The 25,276-nt window shown below is 62.3% G+C and overlaps 2 protein-coding genes across 10 annotated transcripts in view; one reads left to right on the top strand and one right to left on the bottom strand.

Annotated features, from left to right (window-relative positions):
- The window catches only part of PPP1R13B (protein phosphatase 1 regulatory subunit 13B), a 93,983-nt gene extending 82,442 nt beyond the window's left edge, over positions 1 to 11,541 (top strand). For all 8 annotated transcript variants that reach the window (XM_042944419.1, XM_042944412.1, XM_042944418.1 and 5 more), the window contains exons 9-17: positions 690 to 870; positions 4,505 to 4,674; positions 5,053 to 5,551; positions 6,819 to 7,597; positions 8,197 to 8,334; positions 8,411 to 8,544; positions 9,306 to 9,472; positions 10,396 to 10,595; positions 11,235 to 11,541. In XM_042944419.1, the coding sequence (XP_042800353.1) occupies positions 690 to 870; positions 4,505 to 4,674; positions 5,053 to 5,551; positions 6,819 to 7,597; positions 8,197 to 8,334; positions 8,411 to 8,544; positions 9,306 to 9,472; positions 10,396 to 10,595; positions 11,235 to 11,276 (2,310 nt within the window). In that variant the 3' untranslated portion in view covers positions 11,277 to 11,541. The remainder of the gene's footprint in view (positions 1 to 689; positions 871 to 4,504; positions 4,675 to 5,052; positions 5,552 to 6,818; positions 7,598 to 8,196; positions 8,335 to 8,410; positions 8,545 to 9,305; positions 9,473 to 10,395; positions 10,596 to 11,234) is intronic.
- Positions 11,542 to 12,504: 963 nt separating this feature from the next.
- ZFYVE21 (zinc finger FYVE-type containing 21) lies at positions 12,505 to 24,987 on the bottom strand. 2 transcript variants are annotated; one of them, XM_042944435.1, is made up of 8 exons: positions 24,785 to 24,987; positions 17,267 to 17,317; positions 16,730 to 16,898; positions 15,949 to 16,024; positions 15,775 to 15,866; positions 15,146 to 15,199; positions 13,289 to 13,431; positions 12,505 to 13,127 (listed from the first exon to the last, which is right to left on the bottom strand). In XM_042944435.1, the coding sequence occupies exons 1-8, from the start codon at positions 24,920 to 24,922 to the stop codon at positions 13,092 to 13,094; spliced, it is 759 nt and encodes a 252-aa protein (XP_042800369.1). In that variant the 5' UTR covers positions 24,923 to 24,987; the 3' UTR covers positions 12,505 to 13,091. The 2 variants fall into 2 exon arrangements, with proteins under 2 accessions (XP_042800369.1, XP_042800370.1); XM_042944436.1 differs by lacking the exon at positions 15,146 to 15,199 and having other exon boundaries at positions 24,785 to 24,986.
- Between the last annotated feature and the right edge of the window lie 289 nt (positions 24,988 to 25,276).

Below are 25,276 nucleotides of genomic sequence, written 5' to 3'. Positions count from 1 at the left end.
CAGCCTACCTGGGGTCCCTAAGGTGTCCGTGATTCTCCATTCAGATCCCTGTTGTGGACCCTCTCGTTGTTAGGCAGCATCACGTGATCAGTGTCTTTGGCTGTAGTGTGGTGTCCTTGCCGAGAATGGCAGGGTTGTCTTCAGGGCACTGGTCAGAGGGTCTCCTGGTTCCAGGCCCTGTCACTGTGCCCTGCACGGCTTGTTCAGTCCTTACAGCAAGACTCAGCTTGACTTTACAGACATGGGCACTGAGGTTCAGAGCCATTAGGTCACTTTCACTTGCCCAAGGCAGCACCGTGAATAAGTGGCAAAGCAGGATTTGAAACCAGGCTCAGAGCCCAGGCTTTGACCGATGCCTCTGCCCACCTCGGGGAGGGAGGGAGAGCATCCCCCAGTATAGAGGGTTCCGCAGAGGTGTCCTGGGAAGCTGTTCTATTCCATCACCAGCCCCTGTTTCTCCCAGCTCGCAAATAGGTAGGAGTTGTCAAAGAGAATCACTTGTGTGGGACTGTGGGTTGAGGCCCTTCTTTCAACACTTGCCCTTTCTAGATACTGATTTTTTAGGGTGATGGAGCTTCCTGAGGGCACATTATTTAGTGAGCGGCTCAGGTGAGAGCAGTCAGTCATACTAGGCTTGTGATGTCTTTAATTTAGGAGAACCTTAATTCTCATTTCTTCCCATTTTGTAGCTGAGCCGTGTGAATGGCACGTCGTCACCGCAGTCGCCGCTCAGCACGCCTGGCAGGGTTGCTGCAGTGGGGCCTTATATCCAGGTCCCCAGTGCCGGTGGCTATTCTGTCCCAGGGGACCCCATAAAGCCCCAGTCTCTCACTATCGCCTCAAGTGCTGCCCACGGAAGATCCAAATCCGGTGAGTGGCCCGGGCCCTCGTCTTGGAGGAAAGCAGGTGAACAGGGAAGGGGCACCCTGGGGGCCAGGAACCTCAGAGGAGGCCGCCACGGTACGCCCCAGGCTCTGCCCACCCTCAGTCTCCCCCAAGTACTGTCTCCCCCTCGGTCCGCTAGGGCGGTGTTGGGGAGCTGTGCGCCACCACGGCAGCGATACGGCCCCAAAATGAGAACAGATTTCTCTTTATTGAGCTGAGTGTCTTACTGTGTGGCTTTTGAAACCACAGAATACTTCGGACCTGATCCGCTCGTGCCGCAGGTTTTGTGTCCGGGTGAGGGCGCTTGTGCCTGCTGCCCATCCCGGCAGAGGGGTAGCCTGTCCGTGGACAGTGCGCTGGGGCTGGTCTTCCCTTTCCCCACTCGGCGCGTTCATAACCAATCCAGAGGTCTGCAGACCATCACTCTGGCCCTCGGCCACACCGAATCGTGCGGTGGGACCAGCACCGTGCTGGCGAGTAGCACTCCTGGGGACGCTGGGAAGCCTTGTGCAGCCTCCGGTTCCCAACCAAGGGCAGGCTGGGTTCTCCATGGGGAGGCTGCTCTCCCTTCTCGGAAGAAGGCGGCTGCTTTCCAAACATGAGGAAGCCAGAGCTGCTTTGCAGTAAGATTTTCTTTACGCTGGGCTGAACGTCTCCCCGTAAGACGTGGAATTTCGGAGCACAGGTGCAAACCGCACGGCCTTCCCTCGCTCACCAGTCCAGGGCTGGGCCGGGCCATGCTAGGCCGTGCTGAGCCAGGCTGAGCCAGGCTGGGCCAGGCCCCTGTTGTCAGGATTGGGGGTGGAGCTTGGCAGTCTTCCGTTCGCTCGTGTTCTCTTCCCTGTTGCCCAGTCTGAGCAGCAACAAGTCTGCCACTCCTGCTGTGGGGTGTCAGGGCTTGTTGTGACCCCGGCAGGATAAGCGTCACCAGCCGTCGTGGGCCACGCGCCCTGGCTGGGCTCTCTCCACGGCCGTGTCTCAGCAGCCACGTGGAGTGCATGGTTGGTGCGAGTCTCTAATTGCAGCTTTCTTTGAGAAGCGGTTATTTATAGTTTGAACCGCCCCACTGTGGGAGTAGGTGTTTGTTTCCAGGGCAGATAATTAGTACAGCCAGCTACTTCTCTGCTCACTTTGTTTTATTATTTATTTATTTGTTTGTTTGTTTATATATGTATTTATTTTGGGGAGAGTACAAGCGGGGGAGGGGCAGAGAGAGGGAGACAGAGGATGCGAAGTGGGCTCTGTGCTGACGGGCTGACAGCAGTGAGCCCGACGTGGGGCTCGAACTCACAACCCACGAGATCATGACCTGAGCCAAAGTCGGACGCTCAACCGACTGAGCCCCCCAGGCGCCCCTCTGCTGACTTCCCAAGCCAAGGACGTCTCCCATTCCCCTCTTCTCTGTGGGTGTGTGAGGCTGGGCCGCCTCACAAGCGTTTTGAGGAAAGGACACCCTTCCGGGCCTGGAGAACGTGTCTTTCAGAAGTTCAGCACCAGCCTTGTTCTTTCCACTGCAGTGTAAGGTGACCGCACACAAGAAACCTGTGTCCCCCACACTGGGGACAGAATCCCGCCCAGGTGTGGAGCTGGGGTGAGAAACCTCCCCGTGGGGACCCTAACTCATGCTGTCGACTGTCCTTCTGGTGCCGTGTCACACAGATGGCCACGGGAAGCCCAGAGTGACCAGCTCGCGGACAGTATCAGACCTCGACGTCGGGCCTGACCGCAGCCCCTCAGGGCACTCTGCAGACTCGTTTGCAAACTGTACGTCAGCTGGCAGGCCCAGTGGGGGCTCTGGCCCTTTCTGATACTGCTGAATCAGCAATCGTTTATTTTTCCAAACTGAGAAGGGTCTGCTCATCACATCTAGGCTTGAGAAAAATGCCACATAAACGCAATTTGTCCCTTCCTTCAACAGACAGGTGTGAAGCTTGGGCCGGGCCACACACCACACCCTCCTCAGGAAGGGGTCTGACAGATGCTGGCACAGCAGGGGATTTTGGGTTTTGTTTTAGGAAATCCAGATGATTTTTTGAGTTCGTTAAAAACTTTAGTTTTACCTCCTGTGCGAGAACCTCCCATCGTACTTGAAGATAATCGTCCCTTTTAATCCTTTATAGTAAAAATAAAGGCTCTTTCCTCTGCACCCCCTGTCCGAAGAAGGAAATTCCCGGTCCCTTTTTCAGTCCCTTTGGGGCTCCCGTTGTGGATTTTTGGAGCAGCTGGCCGGCGCCACTCTCTGAGACCCCTGGGGCCGGCCCCTCCCTCCCTCCCTGGTCTGCTGGGCCCTGCTCGTTTCCCCATCGGCCCAGTTGCCACCTCCGCGTATCCTTGCTGAGCCTGCGTGCTGCTGGCCCACACCCCTCCCCCCCAGACGGCCCCCGGATCTAAGGTACAGCCGAGGGTTCGTGAAGGCGCACGCGCTTCTTGCCTGGAAGCGGCTGACCGGACGCGCGGAGCAGGGTGGTCCGGGGTGGGGCCCTGGACTGCCTCGCCAGCACCCTTGCGGCCCGGCCGGCGCCGCGTGAGGCTGCCGCTGACAGGGCCCGGCGAGGGCGCCCAGAGGTCACTGCACGGGAGGGCCTTCCGCACTTGGGCTCAGAGCACGCTGTCTCCCGGGTCTCAGGTCTTGGCTCTGGCGCTGTTGTTCTGAGGGGGAGTGGCTTTCCTCCTGCTCCTTAGTTATGCCCACCTGCTGGCGCTGGCTGGGTGGGTGAGGAGCCAGGATGTGCTGTCGCTGTCAGAAGCGCCCAGAGCAGTCCCTTCGGCTTGCTTTGCGTTCCCTGTGGCTGATGGCTGGGTGTTCTCCACTCGGGTCCAGTCCGGCACCTGGGCCTGCCCCGGCAGCGGGAGCCTGAGTCGGAGGCTGTAACGTGGCCCCTGCAGGTGCTAGAATGTACTCACGTGGCTGTGGCTGCTTGGAGGGGTTGCTTCTGCACCCTTTTTCAGTTTGGAAAGTGCCTTGTTAAAGAGCAGCTTTTCAGCAGCTTTCCTAAAAACCTGGACGTGACTTTGCTTTCTGATCGCTGCAACAGAATGATAACTGGCTACGCCAATCAGGGGAGCTTGTACTGGCCTCTTCTGCTCTTAAGTTATTTTGAGAGGATAGAAGTTTCTAACAGAGGAAAGGCAAATTTTTCTTTTAATGTGGAAGGTGGTACAGGTCAAGCCTGTTATGAAGTCAAAGGATAAATCTTTGGTTTCTATTGCTGTATGTGACTGTTGCTGTATGTGACTGGTTTTGTAAGTAATGTTTGAAAAGTAAGTGCTCAGGCTCATTTTATTTCCTGGTGTCGATGTAGTCGATTTGACCTGCATTTAGATAGGGGCCCGGGAGCGTTTCCACCGTCCTCCGGCCCCTCGCCTGGGTTGGAGCAGCCCTGTGCACGGTGACTGAGTCTCTGTACACGGGAAGGCGGTGCGGGTGCTGGCGGGGCCTGGCCAGCAGACGCCGCCCTTGGTCTTGCTGTGCACAAGCCTGTGTGCGGGCAGGGGTGGCCGGCCGCCTGGGTAACGGAGCTCCATCACAGCCGATCTTTGTTTCTAGCAGAGGGCTGTTCTTAGGTTGGTTCAGCTACACTGAGGAAAAATTATACTCAAATTCTGTGTTCTTTTCAAGCCAATGATGGAAACTGGCCAACGTTAAAACAAAATTCTAGTTCTTCAGTGAAGCCGACGCAGATCGCCAGTGTGGACTGGAAGGACTCAAGCGTGGAGGGTCCTCTCAAGCAAGGGGCCGTCTCGAGCCAGCCTGTGCCCTTGTCAACTTTAGGAGCCACAGAGAAGCTGGTAGGCCGTTTGTCCCTGTCACGAAACACAGACAGGGTCCTCGCTGTATCACTGTTCAGCCTTTATCTTCATCTGAGGGCTGTGAGGTGGGAGGTGTCACGAGGCAAGTTAATCCTGCTTGTATCTAAATTATGACCGAGTCTGAAGAAGACCGCGGTCCCTCAGCACTGAGCGCCTGCGAGTGGAGATGTGTTTCGCTCAGGATTGTTCCATCATGGGCGGGTGATGGGCCTGATTCCCACGGTGGGCCCTGTGCCCGGTCACAAGCTGATTTGAAGGATTACAAGTCCGACTTTGTTTTCTCTTGTGACTGTGGCTAGAAATAACGCTTAACTTTCAAAGGGTGACTTTGTTTTTCTTCTTAACATCTCAATTTAGGGCGTCGAGATCGGTAAAGTGCCACCCCCCCTCCCCAGTGTCGGCAAGCAGCTGCCTCCCAGCTACGGGACATACCCCAGCCCTGCGCCCGTGGGCCCCGGCTCCACAAACTCCCTGGAGAGGAGGAAGGAGGGCAGCTTGCCCAGGCCCGGCGCAGGCCCGCCCAGCCGGCAGAAACCCGCCCCGCTGCCCACCTCGGGTGGCCACACGTCTGCTTCCTCACAGCAGATTCAGCAGAGGATCTCTGTGCCGCCGAGTCCCACGTACCCGCCGGCGGGGCCGCCTGCTTTCCCGGCTGGGGACAGCAAACCTGAACTCCCACTGACTGTGGCCATTAGGCCCTTTCTGGCTGATAAAGGGTCAAGGCCACAGTCCCCCAGGAAAGGACCCCAGACAGTGAATTCAAGTTCCATCTACTCCATGTACCTCCAGCAAGCCACGCCTCCTAAGAATTACCAGCCAGCGGTGCACAGCACCTTAAATAAGTCTGTTAAAGCAGGTACAGTGGGTTTGTACCTTGTCTTGGGGCTAGGGAGTCATACTTTTACTTAAAGTGCCAGTCCATAGCCTTACATTCGGGTCACAAACTATTTAGGATTAAAAAGCTTTTTTTTCAATGTTTATTTTTGAGAGAAGCAGAGCACAGGTCGGGGAGGGGTGGAGAGAGAGAGAGAGAATCCCAACCTAACAGCACAGAGCCCAGCTTGGGGCTCGAAGTCAAGAACCGTGAGATCATGACAGCCAAAACCAAGAGTCGGACACTGAACTGACTGAGCCCCCCAGGTGCCCCTGGGATTAAAATTTTAATTCTTGTGTACAGTGAGGCCTTAGGTGTCCATGTGAGTTTGGGGTAAAAGGCAATGGGTGGAGTTTTGTAGCTGGATCACATGGGAACTGACTTCCTGCCTCAGCACCTGCCTTCCTGTGGTACTCAGGAAGCCCGGTTCCCAGAAGGAGGTTCCTCTTTTTCTCCTGCTTTGTGGGAATTTGTGCAGGGGCTTTCCAGGGGCTGGTGAGGGTGCTCTGCCCAGTCGTGGTCCTCCTGGCCTCCTGGCGGTGACTGAGCCAAGCCCCTGGAGGGGAGGCAAGGGAGCATCTGCTGCTTTGGGAGCTGGGGTGTCCTAGGAAGGGTGAGAGAGTGGAGCCTGGCCCCACGGACGTGGAGGCAGGAGGTGACTCTGACCTGCACAGCGGGGTCCTGCAGGTCAGTTCTGGGCTTGGGCCTCCCCACAGACTTTTGGGCAGAGGCTGCAGCTTCCAGACTCCTGGGAGCGCCCACCCCCCACCCCCCCGCCCAAGCGGAAGCCCGGCTACCTGTGGCAGGGCTCGGGCCCCCTGCCCTACAGTGCCTGGGCCAGCAGGCCGGGCCTTCCTGTCCGAGGCAGCCTGTGTTCCGTAGCATGAGACTTGGCCTGGGGCGCAGATGCTGTTTAGAGGTGGGTCTTTCTCCCCGGCTTAGAAACAAGGAAGGTTGGTTTGGGGTGGGGAAGTTGGGCCTGCAGCCATGTTTTGTTTTTGTTTTTTTCATTTGAAAAAGCCTAAATTGTGGAAGCCCAAATGTAAAAACCAGTTAAGAGGGGCACTCTATCTTCCAAAAGGAGTCAGTGGGGTTCTTTGGACAGAGATTTCCTCCGGGATTTAAAGGTAGGACTTAGCACCAGAGCAGACCCCTGAGCCCACCTCCTGTGTGACCGCAGGGATGTGGTGACTAGACCCCTGGCCCCGCAGGATGCTCTAGCTGCCCCTGTCCTCTGTGTTTCCTCCAGTGTACGGTAAACCCGTTTTACCATCCGGGTCAACGTCCCCGTCACCCTTACCGTTTCTTCACGGGTCGCCGGCCACAAGCACGTCGCAGTCCCAGCCGCCTTCGGAAGGTGCCGAGAAAGAGCCGGAGCAGGACAGCCCTGCCCCTCCTGGAGACGGCGGCACCGGCACGGGCACTGTGGAGAGCCTGCCGCGGCCGCTCAGCCCCACCAAGCTCACGCCCATCGTGCACTCGCCGCTGCGCTACCAGAGTGACGCCGACCTGGAGGCCTTGCGCAGGAAGCTGGCCAACGCGCCCCGGCCCCTAAAGAAGCGCAGCTCCATCACGGAGCCCGAGGGCCCCGGGGGGCCCAACATCCAGAAGCTGCTGTACCAACGCTTCAACACCCTGGCCGGCGGCATGGAGGGCACCCCTTTCTACCAGCCCGGCCCCTCGCAGGACTTCATGGGCACCCTGGCCGACGTGGACAATGGAAATACCAATGCCAACGGGAACCTGGGAGAGGCTGGCCCCGCCCAGCCCACAGCCCCGCTCCCCTCCGAGCCTGCCCCGTCTTCGGACGCCAATGACAATGAGCTCCCTTCCCCTGAACCGGAGGGGCTCATCTGTCCCCAGAGCACCCACCAAACGGCCGAGCCTGCCGAGGATGACAACAACAACGTGGCCACAGCCCCGTCCACAGAACAGGTCCCCAGCCCTGGGGCCGAGGCCCCCTCACCGGGGGAAGACCAAGCCCCCCCACTGCTGCCCCCCACCGTGCCCCCGCCTGGAGCCTCTACGGTGGGTGTCGTCCTAGTCAGCCAGCCAGTGTTTGTAGAGGACCCGGCTGTGTTAGCCGTAGTTCCGGGGACTGTGGGGCTTGCCAGACTCGTCCCCACCCTCACTGAGGCCCAGGGGGAGGACAGTGCCGCAGTCCACAGGTGGGGCTCTGAAGAGGTGTGGAAGGCTGCAGAGCTCTCCCTGGAGGGCCCAGCCAGGTTTCCCCGAGGAAGGGGAGCTGCCGTCGGGATTTGAGGGCCAGGCGGCGAGGGGGACGAGAACCTCCTAGACAGCCTTCTGGTGGGAGCTCAGTATTGGTGGAGCAGAGAGGGGGAGGTGAATGTCCACGGGGGTGGGTAGGAATGAGTTGCTGACTCCCGAGCTTGACTGTCACCCACCGTGGGTGCCCCTGAGCAGTGCCGTCCCCCCGGAGCACGCTGCATGTGGCACAACGGGTCTGGCTGGGCCCTGGGAGTGGGCGTTCCGCTCGATGCCAGGGGCCGCTCAGCCTTGCCGGGTGCACACGCTGCCCACGGCTTTCACCCTGTCCCTCCTCTCCACCGCGGCTTGGTGCGTTGGCACATTACCTATAAATCAGAAGCATGTTTCCTTCCCGGCAGAGCAAACGGACCAATCTGAAGAAGCCTAACTCGGAGCGGACAGGGCACGGGCTGAGAGTCCGGTTCAACCCCCTGGCGCTGCTCCTAGATGCTTCTCTGGAAGGCGAGTTTGACCTGGTGCAAAGGGTCATCTACGAGGTGAGTGAGCGCAGCCGCAGGCCTGGGCTGCCCCGTCTGCTGGGAGGCCGGGCTCACGAGGGCCTTGTGTCCTCAGGTGGAAGACCCTAGCAAGCCCAATGACGAAGGGATCACCCCGCTGCACAATGCCGTCTGCGCCGGCCACCACCACATCGTGAAGTTCCTGCTGGATTTTGGGGTCAACGTGAACGCTGCCGACAGCGATGGCTGGTGAGGGCCCCTGGGGCACGTGGCCTACGGTAGGAGGAGGCCCCCGGTCCAGGAGTCGGGCGAGTGCAGAAGCGGACACGGGTGGGCGGGCCTACTGTCGCTCCCCGGGGCCGCCTGGCCTGGTCCCCTCCTCCCCACTTTAGTTCCGTGAGTCCTCTCGTGAAAGGCACAGCTGGGATCGTGTCTTCGCATACGTGCTAGCAACTTCGCGGGCTGCGCGTTTTGCAAAGTGTCACTCTTCGTCGGGTTTGAAATGGCCGGATAACCTGCGTGGCAGAAACTCAGTCCCGCTTTGCGGTTGCCTTGTTGGTGTTTGCCCGCAGGGCCCTTCGGCTGCTGTGCGGGGCCCCCGGGCCTCTGCTAGGTCTTGTTGGCAACGTCAGGCTCCTGTTTGTGTGGTTTGAACATCTGGGGTTTTTTAATTGTGGCAAAATCCGTCCAACGCCTACCGCCATGGCCGCGTGAAGGCGCGTCAGCCGTGCGCAGCGCGCCCCTGCTCTCGCGTGAGGGGCACCTACTTGATAGGCCGCTTCCCAGCCTCTACCCGCCCCCCCCCCCCGCCCCCGAGGCCCCACCGCCCAGCAGCGGGCGGCGGCCCGGCCGAGAGACAGACGGGCCAGCAGGAGTCCTGCCGTTTCGAGGACCGACGCGGGAACCTTTGGGCCTCGAGGCGCAGCACGGCCCCGGAGGCCCCCGGGAGGCCGCCGGGGCCCGGCCGGCCGGGCAGCGCCTCGCGTGCCTTCACCCGCTCTCCGTTCCAGGACGCCGCTGCACTGCGCCGCCTCTTGCAACAGCGTCCACCTCTGCAAACAGCTGGTGGAGAGCGGCGCTGCCGTTTTTGCCTCCACCATCAGCGACATCGAAACCGCCGCGGACAAGTGTGAAGAGACGGAGGAAGGCTACATCCAGTGTTCCCAGTTCCTCTACGGTACGTGGGGCGTCTTGGCACGGGGCAGGGGCCCTTCCCCTGGGCGCGGTGCTGCGGGGCCGGGGAGGAGCCCCCTTCCGTTTTGGGAGCCACCCCGCCAAGCTCCTCGGGATGGAGGTCACGCCGTCCCTTGGGCTCCTTCCTGCAGACCTGTTTGAAGGGCCGTGTTGCGGAAAGATTCTGTGCCTGGTCGCTAAAAACCGTGCTTCTGTGTGGATGCGGTGCCTCTGGGCAGAGCCGCTGGGGGGCTTGGGGGGCTGTACGTTTCTGGGGCGCGCCGGGGCTTGAAGCACAGCCGAAGGCGCTCCAGGGTCCGCCTGCGGGGGAGCACCCACGTCCCCGGCCTGGGGTGACCATCGGCGAGTGAGCCACGGAGTGGAGCTCGCCCTGTCGTGACTAAGCCGCTTGAGCCAGGATCGGCCTTTCTGAGGGTGAGAGAGCCGCAGGTTGCCGGCTCCACCCCGGGCTCGGGCGCCGTGGCCCTGCCCTGTGGTAGACGTGGGGATGCTCTGGCTCGCTGAGGCGGGCTCCGGGCTCCGAGCACAGGGGCAGTGGTGAGCTCGTGGGGGCCGTGGTCACAGGGACAGCTGTGCCGGCGGGACGGAGGCGGGAGGTACCCGGGCCTTTCTCGGGGTCCCCGTGGTCACTTGGGGCACGAGCTTGCTTGGTGGCTGTGGCGAGGCGGTGCGTTGTCGAGGGCCTCCCCGACCCGGGAGCGGCCGCACCGCCTCTTTGGCCATCGACTTCTGGAAGTAGTTCTGGGTGTGAGTCGTGACTTTTCACCGCACGGCGTGCCTGGTCCGGCAACACGCCTCGGCCCCGGGACCCAACACAGCAGTAGCACGACTCGTCAGGGTCTTGACACGGCCCCGGCCGGCGGCCCGCCCTCTGCGGACACCTGACCGCTCGCCCTGTCGTCCCAGGGGTGCAGGAGAAGCTGGGCGTGATGAACAAAGGAGTGGTGTACGCCCTGTGGGGCTACGAGGCCCAGAACAGCGACGAGCTGTCCTTCCACGAGGGGGATGCCATCACCATCCTGAGGCGCAAGGACGAGAGTGAAACCGAGTGGTGGTGGGCTCGCCTTGGGGACCGGGAGGGCTACGTGCCCAAAAACCTGCTGGGGGTAAGCACCGTGAGCCCGCTCGTCCGGGGTCGGCCACCCCCGCTGCCGTCACTCCTGCAAGTCCTGTCCCCTCCGCCCAGCCGTAAACCGCAGGGCGCCGGGCTTTGTGCGGGGTCGCACGCTGCAGGGTGAGCACGGCGGGTGGCTGCCCTCGTCCGCTCTCTGCGCCACCCTCGTAACGGGCAAGTTGGCGGAGTTGGCACGGGGATCCGGCAGGCCCCACACTCACACCGTGGGAGCAGCGGGGGTGCCGGCGGAGGAGCCCCCAGCCGCCTGATGCAGGAGCCCGGGCAGGCAGCCAGCCACCACTGTCTGCAGCCCAGAAACGGCCCGGGGTGGGGAGCCCACACGTTGCTCCCTCTGTTGCGTTTGTAACTACACCAGACCTTAGAGCAGGTGCCGCCGTGCTCCCCCCGCGTGCCTCGAGGGAGCTGGGGGCTTATGGCCACCGGCGCGGATTTGAGGCGGTGCCAGGTGCTGCGAGAGAGGTTCTCCGGGGTTGGGGGGCGCGGCTTGTAGGGGGAGTCGGGGTCTCGGCAGGCGCGTGGCAGCCGAGTGGCGGCCGTCCGGGCACCACCGGGCGCCCCTTCCCGCTCGGCGTGCCGTGCCCTCGTCCTAACTGTTTCCGTCGCTTCGCAGTTGTATCCACGGATCAAACCCCGACAGCGAACGCTAGCCTGAGCTTCCGTCTGGAGCGCCGCCCGCGCTTGCCCGCCGCGAGGAGCCGCCGGGGAGACCGCCCTGCCGTTTCTGCGGGAGCTGCAGCTAGACGTGTTTATAATGGTGCTCACTTGCGCAGACAGCATCCACAATGTGAAATCCCTGCAGTTTCTCGGTGAGGCCCTTTCTTCAGTTTGCCCGTAACTGGGAGAGGTACTTTTGCCTCCAGGAAGATTGAATTTTGCCAATTACTGTAAATCCAAATAAATATGCAGCTTTCTAAACAGCTGTCCCCGTTGCCAATGAGCAGCTCTGTCATTTACCCCTGGTCAGTTGCCAGTGAAGACGAACCCTCTGACTTTGGCCCCGAGGCCTTCCTCTACGTCCCTCCACCCCAGCACTGAGAACGCGCAGCTGCTGTGAGGTGTGCGCCCCCTGCTACCGGAAATCGCAGCCGCCCGCCATCCTCTCCACCCCGACCACACGCATCTCTTCCTCTCCCTACCGAGAGGGCCCCTGTGCGGAAGCTTCTGGCATTGGTGGGGCGTGATGCGTGTGTGCTGAGCATTGGCAGAGGTCACCTACACGCGGGCCGACGGCGGGCCGCGCTTCCGCGTCCCGGGCTCCAGAGCCCTTAATACCAAGTGACGAGCAGTCAGGAGCCTCGAGATAGCACCGTCCCCTCCTCTGCACGATGTGCAGCCCACGGGCCGGCAGCCCAAGGTCAGGGTGGGGCAGGTGTGGGGGTGCCTGCATGTCAGGAGGGGCAGCTGGGGTGGGGGGCCCAGCCTCCCGGGTCTGGCCCGGCCACGATGCAATAACCTGTGCCCGGTCCGGACTTCAAGTAAGGCGCTTAAGTTTGAACTGTACGTACAGACTTTTATATACCAAAAGTATTTTTTGACTAGATCATTCGAAACTACCAGAATGATGGAAATGTTTTTTTTTTCTCTTATTAAAATCCAGGCCCTTAGGCTTTATTTTCCATGTATGAGTCCTGCGTATAATTCATGTATAAACGTGTAGCCAGGCACCTGTAAGCAGCGATTGTACACAGTGTGCTGACGAAAAGTGAGCGCCCGTGGGGCAGCCTCTGCTGCTGGAAGCCACCGCCGCAGAGGCCGTGTAAACGTGCACAATAAACCGCTGTCTCCCACCGGCGGCTGCGAGTCTTGTGTTTTGGACCCAGAGCGGAGCCGTGGCACGAGAGCTCGGGTTTTCTGGACACAGTGAGGCGAGGGCCGATCTGTTAGTTTCAAAATAAGTTTTAATCATAAGCTTTATATACAAATTGTTGTACAATTATTTTAATAAAGGGAAATAGTAAGTGAAAGTACAAAAAGCAAAGCTGGCTTCTCCCCCTCAGTGAAGTGTCAAAGGTTTGTTCGTAGCCCAGATTAGTGATGCGGTAAGTGGACAGTCTATAAAACGGGCTCAGGGAGACTGTAAACTGACGCACTAGAAACCAGGATCGCAAACAGATCGGGCCCGACTTCCCACTGCCCAAATCATTACTCTGCAAGAGTGAACACTGAGGGGCCAGAACCTTCTAGCAAACCTGGGCACCCATAAAAACATGGTTGAAGTTACGCTAAAAAGAGTTCAGCAGTAGTGAGTAGTGTAGCTGAGTCTCTCCCGCCTCCAATTAAGTATCAACAGGATAGTGCACAAACTCTAAAGCACGAAGCTGTTTAGAGTGTTAACGAGCTGTGCATATCGCACTAGATCTGTTTCTCCAAACGCTCGACTTGCGTTTCCCAGCACGTGTGGGGTTAGTTGCCTGTGTGTGCAGAGCTGGCTCCACGGTCCCCTGCTGACGGTCCGTCCCACATGGAGTCACTGGTCCCTCGACTCGTAGAGGAGCTTGGTGGCCTACGACGTGACGAAAGAAGTGTGACCAGTCCCGTGCCCAGCTGCTACGGGCTCCCCCCACCCCCACCGGGCGGGCAGGGCTTCCTCTGGGAGAGGTGGGCCTGTGCCTAAAGAAGGGCCCCCCGCCTCCCGAGCCCTGCCTGCCGCAGCCCACCAGGTACCTTGTGCATGGCCGCCAGCCACGCCGTCGACTGCCTCCTGCTGGCGTGTGCGTCCTCCCCGGCCGTCAGCTTCAGCTGCGTCAGGCTCTCCGCCCCCGGTGCTGCAAACCGCAGGGACATGCCTGTGGCCCGTGCGTTGCCTCCTGGAGAAGGGAGACGAGGTGAGGCCCGCGGGGACCCCAGGATCCCACGTGACCTTGCGGTGGAGGCCAGGGTGCCTCCTTCCCACCCCTCGTGCTGGTGCGGGGGTCCCAGGGGCACCGGTGGACGTCTGGAAGATGACCCCAAATTCACAGGATGGGAAAGGAACCGAGTCGCCTGGCCCTCCAGGGCCCAGGAAAAACCACATCACTGAGCCGAGAGAAAACCCACAGTGCCACCCGGTCCCACGTGGGGACTCCTGTGGTCAGGGAACCCAGCCAGGGCTGGCTCCACGCCAGTACTGATCCCACTGGCCGTCGCTCCCGCCTCAGAGCCATCCTGCTGTTGAGAGCTGGCATACAGGCTGAGGGACCAGCGGGGACCAGCACCAGAGAGGTGCTGACACCCACCCTGCCGTGTGAGCCCCTGCAGAGATGCAGTGAGGGGACCGGCCTCTGCAGGCCGCACCCGGCTGTTCCCACAACCAGCCGCTCAAGGACGGGTGGCTCTCACGGCCTTGACCACAGAACGGTCCCGTGGGGACCAAGCGTCACCGTGAAACCCGTCTACGGCTTTTCTGCTCCGCTTCAACATGCAAGCTCCATTTTTGAGCAGGACTCCACCTTGTGGAAGATTCCTTCTAGCAGACACTGATCTCTGAGTCAAAACCAAGGGCCCACCTCTACCCTGGGGTCCACAGACTGCAGATGACCCCCGCGGACAATTAGAGGCCTGACCATCCGTGCGTGTGGACAGGCTGGTTCCTGATGGGACCCCTTGAGGCGAGTGCCCCCACTGGCAGACCACGACTCTGCCCGCCCCCTGCTTCTCTAAGTAAGGTTTAATCGGCACAGCCACGGCCACGTTCCTGGGTCATCTCTAGTTGCTTCTGCACTTTGCAAAGATCCAGGCAGCCGGCAAAGCTAAGAACACGCACCACCTGGCTCTCCACAGGCCGGCAGGCAGCTCCTTCGGCCACCGTCACCTCAGGCAAGTGTGCCACCTGCCCCCGCCAGCCCCAGGGAAGACAAGGGTCTACGGTTTTAAAGGTTCTAGAAAACTTCTGGCACGGCGGGGTTCATTGCACCCCCAGAATTTCCAGAAGGGGGCGTGTGGCGCCAGAAGCCCCCGGGCCCCGCCCAGGGAGACCATGCACCAGGCCAGCTGGGATGTGGCTTTCTCCCTGGCCCGGGAGGGGCCGGGACGAGGTGGCCTTCCTAGCGGGAGGCAGGCACAGGAACACCCCCGCTGACCCCCAGCTTCTCTGGGCCCTGCCTTCTGTACCCGGGGGTTTTCGATGCCCACCCTGCCACCGGCAAGCAGCCTGGAATCCCTGAGCACACGGTGCGGAGGGCACAGAGGCGGCGGAGCGCTGGCCTGGCCCTGTGACCTCGGCATCGGCATCCGGGAGCTCAGGCCGAAGTGCGGAGCTGGCTGGGAAGGGGCGGGAGGGCGCCGGCCGTGCCCCGCTGCCCCTGCGCTCGGCCGGCTTAGGGCCGCTAGACGCAACACTAAACCCCCTCGGGGCTGAGAAACCCAGCAGATCAAATCCATCTCTACCCCCGATGTTTCCATTCATGCTTTATATACCCGCGTCTGGGGCCCAACCCCCTTTCAAATCGACCAACAGAAGCGACTGTGCATTTCAGAGGCGTGGCCCGGGCTGCACTGCCCGGTGGCGGCAGCAGGGCCGGAGGAGGGTAGCAGGTGGCTGACCTTCAGAGGCGGGCTGGCTCCCCAGGAGGCTGGTGTAAGTGTGAGTGTCTTTTTCTACATCAAGAAGGCGGGCAGGCAGGAGAGGAGAACAACCAAGAGCCAATCAGAAAACAGAAAGCAAGAAGGATTAAGTCACGTGGGTTTTGGTCAGCACGGAATGCAAACTCTCTTCCCGTGGAAAAACAGCCAGAAGCGTAGAAGTTCAGGTGGAAAGATCCAGAATGGGCTGAACGTTCTGGAAGCTCACCGAGGAAATGGAAAGGAATCTCGTCCCCACGGGTGCCTGACAGGAGCAGGAAGTGCTAGTTCCCAATCGGCCACCACGCCACACCCTTCTGAGCACACGGATGACGCCGCTGCACTGGGAACGTCATCCTTGGTTTGAGGCCAACGATAAACGGTACCGGAGAGCTTGTATGAGACACGCTCAGGCAGGTTCTCCTGAATTCGCTATCTTACACGTTAAGCCCCATTCACCTGGCAAGTTCCTAAAACCATGTACTAAATCCAAGCCCCTAGAGGACGACGGGCTGGCTCCTCAGAGACCCTGCCGACAGACTCCGTCCTCGAGGCCCCTGTGTCATCCCCAAAGTCACCCGCGCTGGCACCAGACTTCCTGCCGCACTCACCTCCGGGCGGAAAGCCTTCCGTGAGGATCTGCACAGTCGAAATGTGTGCAATGTCGATCTCGTGGCGGCTGTCCCCGTCCAGAAGCAAGTACCTAGGAAACAGGGTGTCCGCACCACGTTACCCCGGGGCCGATGTGACAAGGCTGTCCGTGCCCAGCAGCCTCTGCCTCTCACCTCTGGTTGTTGGAGAGACGGCAAACCATGGTTTCTGGCTTCTCAGAGTTTCCAAAAGTTACGAGAAAAGTAGCTCCTTAGGATACAAAAACAAACGTGAGAACACAACCAGCCCCTCCACCCCTCACCGCCCCCCGGCCCGGCAAGGCCAGCTCCCGGGGAGGCGCGCACACGGGACGAGACGAGACCAAGCGAGTCAACAGCGGTGGCTGTGCCCGCAGGTCCCCGAGGTGAGGCGGCAAGGCCATGACGGAGGAGATGCTGCAGTTTTGTAAAGCACAGGGCACTGCTATCGGGAGAGGTTCTGCGCACCCTCAATGCTGCCGGCAACGTCCCGTCCTTCCCCACGAGGCACCCACACGCTCCCGGGGGAGCCAGGGCGGCACCGGAACGGGACAGAAGGCGCACAGAACCGGCCCGGAAGGATCGCGGGACAGGTGGCAGGAGGGAGACCACGGTGGGGGGGGGGGGGGGGGGGGCCGGCCTTCAGAGGCTTCTGGGGAGGAAGATCCACAGCCCGTGGAGCACCTCCTCCGATGCCACCCACGTCACAGGGCCCCGTGTCCGCACACGCTCCATCCCGGCCCAGGGCCCCACACCCGATGGCCGTCCCAAGCCCAGCGGAGTCAGGCTGCCACTTTAGGCCGCATTCCTGTTTCTGTAGAGCAGAGGCAGCTCGATCCTTCCACGGGAAGCCGGGTGGGGGGGGGGGTGGGGAGAGACAGCGCTCTTCCAGGTCGCCTGCCAGACGGACACCCAGGACCCGGCGACCCGGGCTTACCGCTCAGGAGCACCTTGAGCTGCTTGTCGTAGAACTCCGCCTCCTTGTGCGACACCAGGGCGCACTCGGCGCACTGCCGCACAGGGTCCACGAAACACATGCGCCGCAGCGGCACCTTCTGGCCACAGCACTTGTCACAGAAGCACTTCCCACACCGGCGACAGTGGTGCTGCGGGCGCAGGGATGGTGCTGAGGGGACAGAGGACTGCCCCCCGTGCCCCCCCCCCCCCTCGGGACCACCCGTCTACACATGCGGCCCCGCGCTGGTCTTCGCCACTGGAAGGAGGGGCTGCCAAGGGCGCCGCGCACACGGCAGGCCGCCCTGCGTCCCCGGCCCACCTGCCAGGACGCCCCACCTCTTCAGAGGACGACACCCCTTTGAGGGCAAGACCCACAGGTGTGGCGGCGCCCAGCTGGTGGCACGGGCGTGGGTCACCGTCTGCTGTTCTCATGCAGCCCCCAGGACACTCAGGTGCGTCGGCCGCCCCCCAAGGGGCTCGATGCCGGCCTGGCCCCCACTCGACGGCCTCAGCTCACCTTTCTGGTCAGGAAGTCAAACTTGGCGTCACACTGCATGCACCTCGGGCACTAGGAGGGAAGGAGCGTCAGGACCCAGCTTGGGGTGCTGCCGGAGAGCCGCCCTGCCGCCCCGTGACTGGGGGGGGTGACACGTCGCAGGCACAGGTGGGCTCCGGGTCCCACAGGCCAGGGACAGGGCATGAGCTCGGGGGGCATCTCGGGGACGCCGGGGGCAGCGGTCAGAGCCCGAACGGCCACGCTAGGGCAGCCACCTAAGGACCCCCAGTTCTGGTGCCGGAACCACGGGTCGGTGTCCCGGAAGGACCACGTGATTCCACGGCTGGAACTAGCGGGAAGTGGCCCCGACACGCGAGCATCGCTTTCTAGGTGAAGTAGGTGACGTGGCGGCCGAACGGGGGGGAGGCCCCCACGAGGGACACCTCGAGTCCCTCAGTGACATGGCCACACGTGCATCGGGATGAGGCTGAAGCGGGATGTGGATGGTGCGGGTCAGATAGGGGTTAAAGGCGGTCACCACCAGGCCCCGGAAATGCCCCCAAATGCTCCTGGGAGTAAGGGAAGCAGAGGGAACCGGCGGCTGGGCTCCGGGGGACAGGTGTCCAGGCCCCGCAGTGCCCGGGAGGGCAGGGACCACGGCGCTGTGCTGCAGGGGAGGCCTCCCTCACCCCAGCGCGCAGGGAACAGGCTGAGTGCAGCGGCCGTGCGACCGGCACTGAAGACAAGGGACTCCAAATGGCCACATCGTCACCAAAGGGACGAGCTCGGGTTTCTTCTCTAACACAAGCCAAGAGTCGCTCCAGACCTGCCGCGAAGCACCGACGGGCCATCCCGCCGCTGACGACGCTCAGCTTCCCCCGCCGTGGGAGAGCCCCTCCCGGCCCCACGGGCAGCGCCCGCCCGCAGGAGGGCTTCTGATCACAGGACAGCCAGACCGCACGCGACCCGGGCAAACCCGTCAGTCCTGCCCAGCTGGGGCCGTCCCCCAGTGTCCTTCCCTCGTCCCCACCCACCACCTTCTCTCCACTCAGCCAGGGGCACGCTCGTCCCGCAGGGCAGCAGGGGCAAGCGCCAGCCCACGCCTCCCGCCGGGTGACCTCTCCCCTGGCTCTGCGTGTCCCCTCTGGGCCTCGGCCTCCTCCAGGCAGCCGTAGGCTGGCGCACGCGAGTCGGGCAAGCGAGTAGCTCTGAAGGGATCCGAGACGGAGCCAAGTGCCCGTGAACCCGTGTTGATCCAGAGCAGAGGCCAGGGGTGCCGGGACCCCGCAATGCTCCTGGAAGGGACCTCGGACCCACAGCCACGCCGGGCCTTGGCACGCGTCCTCCCACGGCGGGCACCCTCTTCAGACACCACCCTGCAGCCAGACGGGCTCCGTATGGCCGCTGCCCCCGCACTGGGAGCGGGGCCTAAGCTTTTCGAGATCGTGTGACTAACAGTTTCTTGTTACCCCGTTGCTCCTGAGCTGCTTTCTGGACGTGGATACGGGGCTTGGCCCACCTTGGCCTTCCAGAATCATCTACAGAATCCCCACCGGCTTTGAGTGTGAGCTGGATACTCGCTGCCCTGCCGCTGCCTCTCCCTTTTGTGAGTTCTGGAACTCGGGCCTTGGAAGCGTGGCAGGGCCCCAGCCTCTGTACGACCCCCGCAGTGCCAGCCACAGAATCCACTGGAAAAAACCGACAGCGACGGTGTGACTGGTGAGGCCCAGCAGCCCGGAGAGCCTGCCTCACTCCGCGGGAAGGCTCGGGCGCCTCCTGGGGTCTCCCGTGGCGGCCCCTCTCTTGCTCCCTCTCCAGCAACGCTAACAAAGACGGTCTCACGCTTACTGTAGGGCTTGTGTGTCTGGGTACGTTGAAAGACCAATTTCTATCTTATTTTGTTTTCATTTGAGAGGGAGGGGCAGGGAGGGGGAGAGAATCTCCAGCAGGCTCCACACTCAGCACAGAGCCCGACGCAGGGCTCAGTCCCACGACCCCGAGATCGTGACCTGAGCCCAAATCCAGAGTCGGACGCTCAACCGGCTGAGCCACCCAGGCGCCCCAAGACCAATCTGTAAACGTAAGGCGACAGCCAGGACGTAAAATGTGCTTAGCAACGTAAGCGACGTAGGATTTTATTACTGTAAATAGGCAACGAAGTGATTCAGAAAACGGGCAGATCTTCAAGACAAGTAACTTTCTGATTACGTAACAGAAGAGAGCCTTCTAAAATTCTCAACGGAGCAATTTAACATGAAGAGAACGGGAAGGAAAGAAAAAAGGCAGAGACGAGAGTAAAAATACGGCCAAAGAACTGCTATGGTGTCTGATGAACGAACTGCACCAGGAGGGAACAGAAACCACACGCGCGAGCCGGGTGCCGGCAGCCGCGGGCCTGGAACCAGGGCGAGGGCGGCCACAGCCCAGACACGGGCGGCCGGCCCCCCTTACCCACCCTACCGAGCCTGAGGCCCCGCCCCCCAGCACCACCGCAGGGCGGGAGGACGAGTGGGGGCAGGGCCCACCAGGAGGGTCCCGCACGAGCGCCACTCTGGCCAGATGACGGACGCCTCCGCTAGGGTCGCTGGGGGAGGCTCCGGCCTCTGGGGGGGGGGGGGGCGGGGGGCCCCCACGCTCACCCCGCAGGCAGGCCTGGCCGGCAGCGGGGCGGGACGCTGGTGGCAAGGAGGCACCACGGAGGAGGGGCGACTGGGGCCGGGGCACGGGGAGCGCTCCTCGGGAACTTTCCAGCTCCACACGCCGCACACACCCCCCTGGCCCCCGACTCCGTGCTGGTTCGGAGGGGGGGGGGCCCACGGCGGACCCGCGCCCGCGGATGTGGAAGTTGAGACGAGAGGGAGGCAGGTGCCACAAGGTCAGCTTCCTGGTGGATGCGCGCGGGGTGGAGCGCGAGGAGAGGCCAAGCCCGGGTCACAGAAGGGCCTCTGCCACCGGACCCTCGCGCAAGGAGCCCCAGAGGTGCCCCGGGCAACCGCAGGACCAGCACTGGCCCCGAGGGTCTCCCCTCAAAGTCTAAATAGTTGGAAGAGGGGGGCCTGGATGGCTCAGGTGGCCGAGCGTCTGACTCTGGACTTTGGCCCAAGTCGTATCAAGGGTGCGTGGGCTGGAGCCCCGCACGGCGGGTGGAGCCTGCTTGGGGCAATTTCTCCCTCTCTCTGCCCCTTCCCCGCACACGCTCTCGCTCTCTCTCAAAAAAAATTTTTTTGGTGGAAAACAGAATTTAGAGAGTTTAAAGGAATGTCAAAAACAAAGCCACTGTAACAAAAGAGCTTGGGGACACCTGCCCGTCCTCCCTGGGGGCCCACCCGCTCCCACAGCGCCCCCCTGCTGGCTGGAGCCAGGCCCTCGACACTCCCTGTCTTAGGTTTCTCAGACACAAACAAATCCGGAAAATAAGTTTTCGCGATATATGCACAGGGGACTCCCGCCTGGGTGGCTCAGTCGGTTAAGTGCTGCCTTCGGCTCAGGTCCTGATCTTGCAGTGTGTGAGTTCCGGCACAGATCAGCGCAGATCCTTCAGATCCTGTCTCCCTCCCCCGGCCCCTCCCACCCTCTCCGAAAAAAAATAAACAAAAAGATATTTTTAAACAAATAAAAAAACCCAATATATGTATTAATGTATCTTTATTGAAAGATAATCCTTTCTAGAGAATAAGAGAATTACTCCTAAAATATTAAATGACTCCTCTCAAAGATTTAACTCCTTCATGAGTGAGGGAACCAGTAAACTGTTAAAAAACCAGCTCAAAAGAGACACAGGAGGTCCTGGGGAGGGGACGAATGTGACAGTGGATGCGAAACAGCTGGCATCGCAGGAGACGTGTTCCTCTCGGGACAGGGCCCGCCTGCGTCTCCCCACCCAGACCCCCGTCACCGGGGGCTCTGAGCCAGCGGCGGACGCAGCGCCCCAGGCACGAGCCCGCCCCGGGAGCAAGTGCTGGGCCCGCCCGGCGCCCCCCCAACATCAGAGGCTTCTACGCAGCCACAGGGCCCAGCACCCCCATGCGCTAGGTGGCGTGCCCCCCGCCTCGCGGTCCCCGAGGCGGGTGAAAGCCCCCGCCTGTCCTGTGCCTGGCAAGTGTGTGCAGAGGACCCCCTGGCCGTGTGACCTCGGTGACTCACAGTTGCCCCCGACCACCTGTGACAAGGCTGCACATGGACCCCAAATCCCCATTCCTCACCCCATTCTCGACCGGCTGCCCTGTCTGTCCAGACTCGTCGGTCGGAACAAAGGCCCATTCACCTCGCTTGCTCAAACCTGAGTCAAGCTTCTCTCCTTCCTTCAGGCCCACGGATGAAATCCCACCCTCAACCCGCGTGCGACAGGCTGACCTGGGGTGCCACAACCCCCGATCGCAGGTCACAGGTCACACGATCCGCGCCCCCTCGCTGAGTGGACGCCTCCCCTTCCCACCTGCTCTCGTCCAGTTGGGTCCTGGGTCCCTCCCCGCACAGAGCAAGCCCTTGCCAGGCCGGAGACACCGGCAGATCCCCCGGGTTCGGGGTCTCCCTCCGGCAGCAGTCCCCCCCCTCCCCCCCCCCCCTGCCTAGAACAGTCTCTCCCAACTTGGGATTTGGTTTTGATCTGACACCCGTGCTCTCCTTCCCACTTCTGTGACCACAGAGTATCCACGTGTCAAAATGATGGCCCCGAGCTGCCGGCATCGCTGGTTATACCCAGCGCGGAAGTTGGAAGAAAGAGGGGTGCAAAACTACAGGGCTTTTACGGCTAAAACAGTATCTCACAGCCTCGTGCCCAGAGAGCCCACCCCCAGGCTTCCTCCTCCCCGAAGCCACTAGGGAGCCACGGACTGTGCATCCTCGGGGACCAGCAACTGTTGTTTCCGGGGCAGGAGGCCGGCTGGGAGGCTGGGAGCTACAGCTGGCTCAGGGCAGGCACGCGCGCGCGCGCACACACACGCGCACACACACACACACACACACACACACACCCCAAATTGTCAACACTCTCAAGGGACGTCCCTGCAGGCCCACGCGACCAGCCTGGTGCAGGGTCAGGCACCTAGTAAGTACACAACAGACGTGGAACGGGCTGGCCTCAGAGTGACCCGATGGAAAGCGGGGCCGAGATGAGACACGAAGGACCATCCACAGATAGGTCAGCAATGCTAACTGGCAAACAACCGGAAGCGGGTGGAGGCTGAGGGCCTATGGGTCACCCTCCTGCCACGTTCTACCTACTTCCCTTCACCCGCTCCAAACCACCCAGACCCACCTGCCTCTCACTACCGGCATCCCCAACACCCGAGTCTCCCCCCTGCACACGAGGGTCCTGGTGTCCCACACACACTGAACAGGCAGGGGGCAGCTGAGGGCCAGGCTAGTGGCAGGGGATCCGCCCCACCCCCTTCCCCCGGAGCCTCCAGAACCTCCTAGCCCATTCTGCCCCAGACTGTTTCTTTTCCTCCAGGACACTCGCTGTGCTAACCTCTGGCCTCTTGGACCAGGCCCCAGTAGGCTTCAAATCCGCTTCCTTTTCGAAGCTCGCGGAGGTCCACCCTCCCGTCCCTCCTCCCCCAGGCTCCCTGGAAGGCCTCCAGGGCTCCTCAGGTCACGAGCAAGAATTCCCACAAGCAGGGGGCAGGGGGGCTCCGAGGGGCCTTTCTTTCTAGGTGGAAAGGAGCCCCCCCCCCCCCCCAATAGAGAGACAGACTCAAATAGATCAGGCCAACTCTGCTCACTTCCTGCTGTTCAACTCAGGCCCGAAAACACAGGCACTTTTCCAGGAAACACCCCTGGGCCCGGCAAGAGGGCACACGGAGCTATAGCTGTTACCCCAGGGTGCAGAAGTGGGGGCAGGGGAACCGTGCCTGGGTCCAGACACCCTTCTGGGACTCCTTGCAGACGCCCACCGAGTCCGGCGGGGCAAAGTTCCGCAGGGTGTCAATCGGGCAGAGTCTCTCCGGACTCCTGGGGGGGCGGGCGGGAGTCCCCGACCACCCTCGATGTGGCCACAGATTAAGTGCCAGAGGTTCACGGCCTCCCTCCCCGCTGCGGGAGTGCGCGGTTCCCTTCCCTGTGCACGACCTTTCACCCGCCCGTCCCCACGACGCTCCCTGCGATTCCCACTTCCCCAACCCCAGTAACACGTGTCAGCCCCAGTAACCCAGGAAGGAACTCTGTGACACGGACACATTCAGGAGAAAGACACACATTCCTTTATCTCTGACCTTCCACAGCACGAACCGGGGAGCCCAAGTGGGGAAGGTACGCGCTGTCAGTTCAGAGAGCACCGGCACCAAGAGTAAAAGCGCGCAAAATAAAGAGCACAAACGGCAACAGGGGAGGGGAGGGGAGGGGAGGGGAGGGGAGGGGACGGGAGGGGAGGGGAGGGGAGGGGAGGGGAGGGGAGGGGAGGGGAGGGGAGGGGAGGGGAGGGGAGGGGAGGGCAGGGCAGGGCAGGGCAGGGCAGGGCAGGGCAGGGCCCGGGGAGCACGCCACAGTGGGGAGGGCGGGGGCGGCGGCGGGCAGGGCAAGAGGGCGGGGAGGGCAGGAGGGCGGGGGCGGCGGCCCCTGGGCCTCTCCTCGCCGCCGCCCTGCCCCGCCGCCCCTCCCCAGCTCGGGCGGGCCTGCCTCGCCTCGGACACCTGATTTCACTCCGGTGCTGACAGCCTGCCGCCGGTAACTACGGTTCTGGGGGAGGAAGGCGTCTCAGGACGCAGGGGCGCTTGTCACTTAAAGCGACTCGACCATCACGGTGCGCTGACTTCTTCAGGACGGACGGATCTACAGGAACGCACGGAGTTCCTCCCCGTGGCCCCCCGGAGCTGAGAGCTGCTGGCTTATGGGATCGGGTCCAAACCCCCTGGCCTGCCACGCAAGGGCCTTCAGAAGGGGCCGCACCCACCCCGCCCACAGGGACAGCGCGGGGCCTCCCCACCCCTCACCCCTGCAAGCAGGTGCGGTGCCCGCCAGGACGCCCTCCTTACTGTCCACCTGCAACCTCCTACTCAAAGCCAGCCCTCCGCTCGCACCGCGCGGCACCCCCCCAACCCGGAGCGCGCCGCCTTCTAAGGGGGCGGGGGGCCTCTCCACCCCCCACCACGGGGCAGGGGCAGCGACGGCGTCTCAGGGGCCCCAGCTGAGCAGCTCATCCAGTGGAAGTGGAATTCCCACGTGACCTCGCAGGTGGGCCGAGACCCGGACGGAGCAGGAGGGGCGGTCCTTGCGGGACCCACCTAAGTGGGGAGTGGGCGAGCCTGGACGCCCCGAGAGGGAACCAGGCAGAGGGCACTGTGCCCAAGGCCCCGGGAGGGCCGGAGCGCGGTCACCGGGAACCCGGGGTACCGACGGCGGCCGTGGGGGGCCCCGGAAGGGCAGCAGGAGCCAGACGAAGCGCCTCGGGGGCCCGGGTCGGGGCACCAGGGAGGCACGGCGGGGCTGGGGCGCGGACCGGGTAGCCTTAGCCTCGGAAGGGGATCCTGGGCGCGGACGGGGGTCTCGGGCGAACAGGGCGCGGACGGGGGGGCGGGAAGCTGGCGGGCGGTGGCGACCTACCTCCTTATCCGGGACCCACTGCGGCTCCTCCAGGCCGAAGGGGCTGCCAAAGGCGCGGTGCTCGGGCACCATGCGCAGGCCGCTGGGGGAGCGCACCAGCTTCTTGGCGTCGCGGCGCGCGGCCACCTCGGAGGACATGACGCCGCCACAGCGCTCGCCCGAGGCCCGGACCCTCGCCCCGCCAGGAGCCCCGCCCCGCCCGCGTGGATGACAACGGCCGCGTCCAATCGCCACGCCCGTCCGGGAGAGCGGGCCAATCGGTACCCGGGACCCGCCCCAACGCTGAGCTGTTCGATCCACGCAGTGGCACCTCCCCGACCACTCCGCGGCCCGACACCAATCGGCAGTGAGGGCCCGCCCAGGCACGCCCCGCCCCCCTCGGGAGGATGGAGACTTTGGATTGGCCAGTTAGTCTGCGTCGTATGCTGCTTCCTCTCTCATTGGCGAATCCAAGCAGGGGCGCCTGGCTCTCATTGGAAGAGGAGGTGGTAG

This window comes from Panthera leo, chromosome B3 (genome assembly GCF_018350215.1).
Source record: "Panthera leo isolate Ple1 chromosome B3, P.leo_Ple1_pat1.1, whole genome shotgun sequence".
Taxonomy (NCBI): Eukaryota; Metazoa; Chordata; class Mammalia; order Carnivora; family Felidae; genus Panthera; species Panthera leo.
This window is presented reverse-complemented; position numbering and strand designations above follow the sequence as displayed.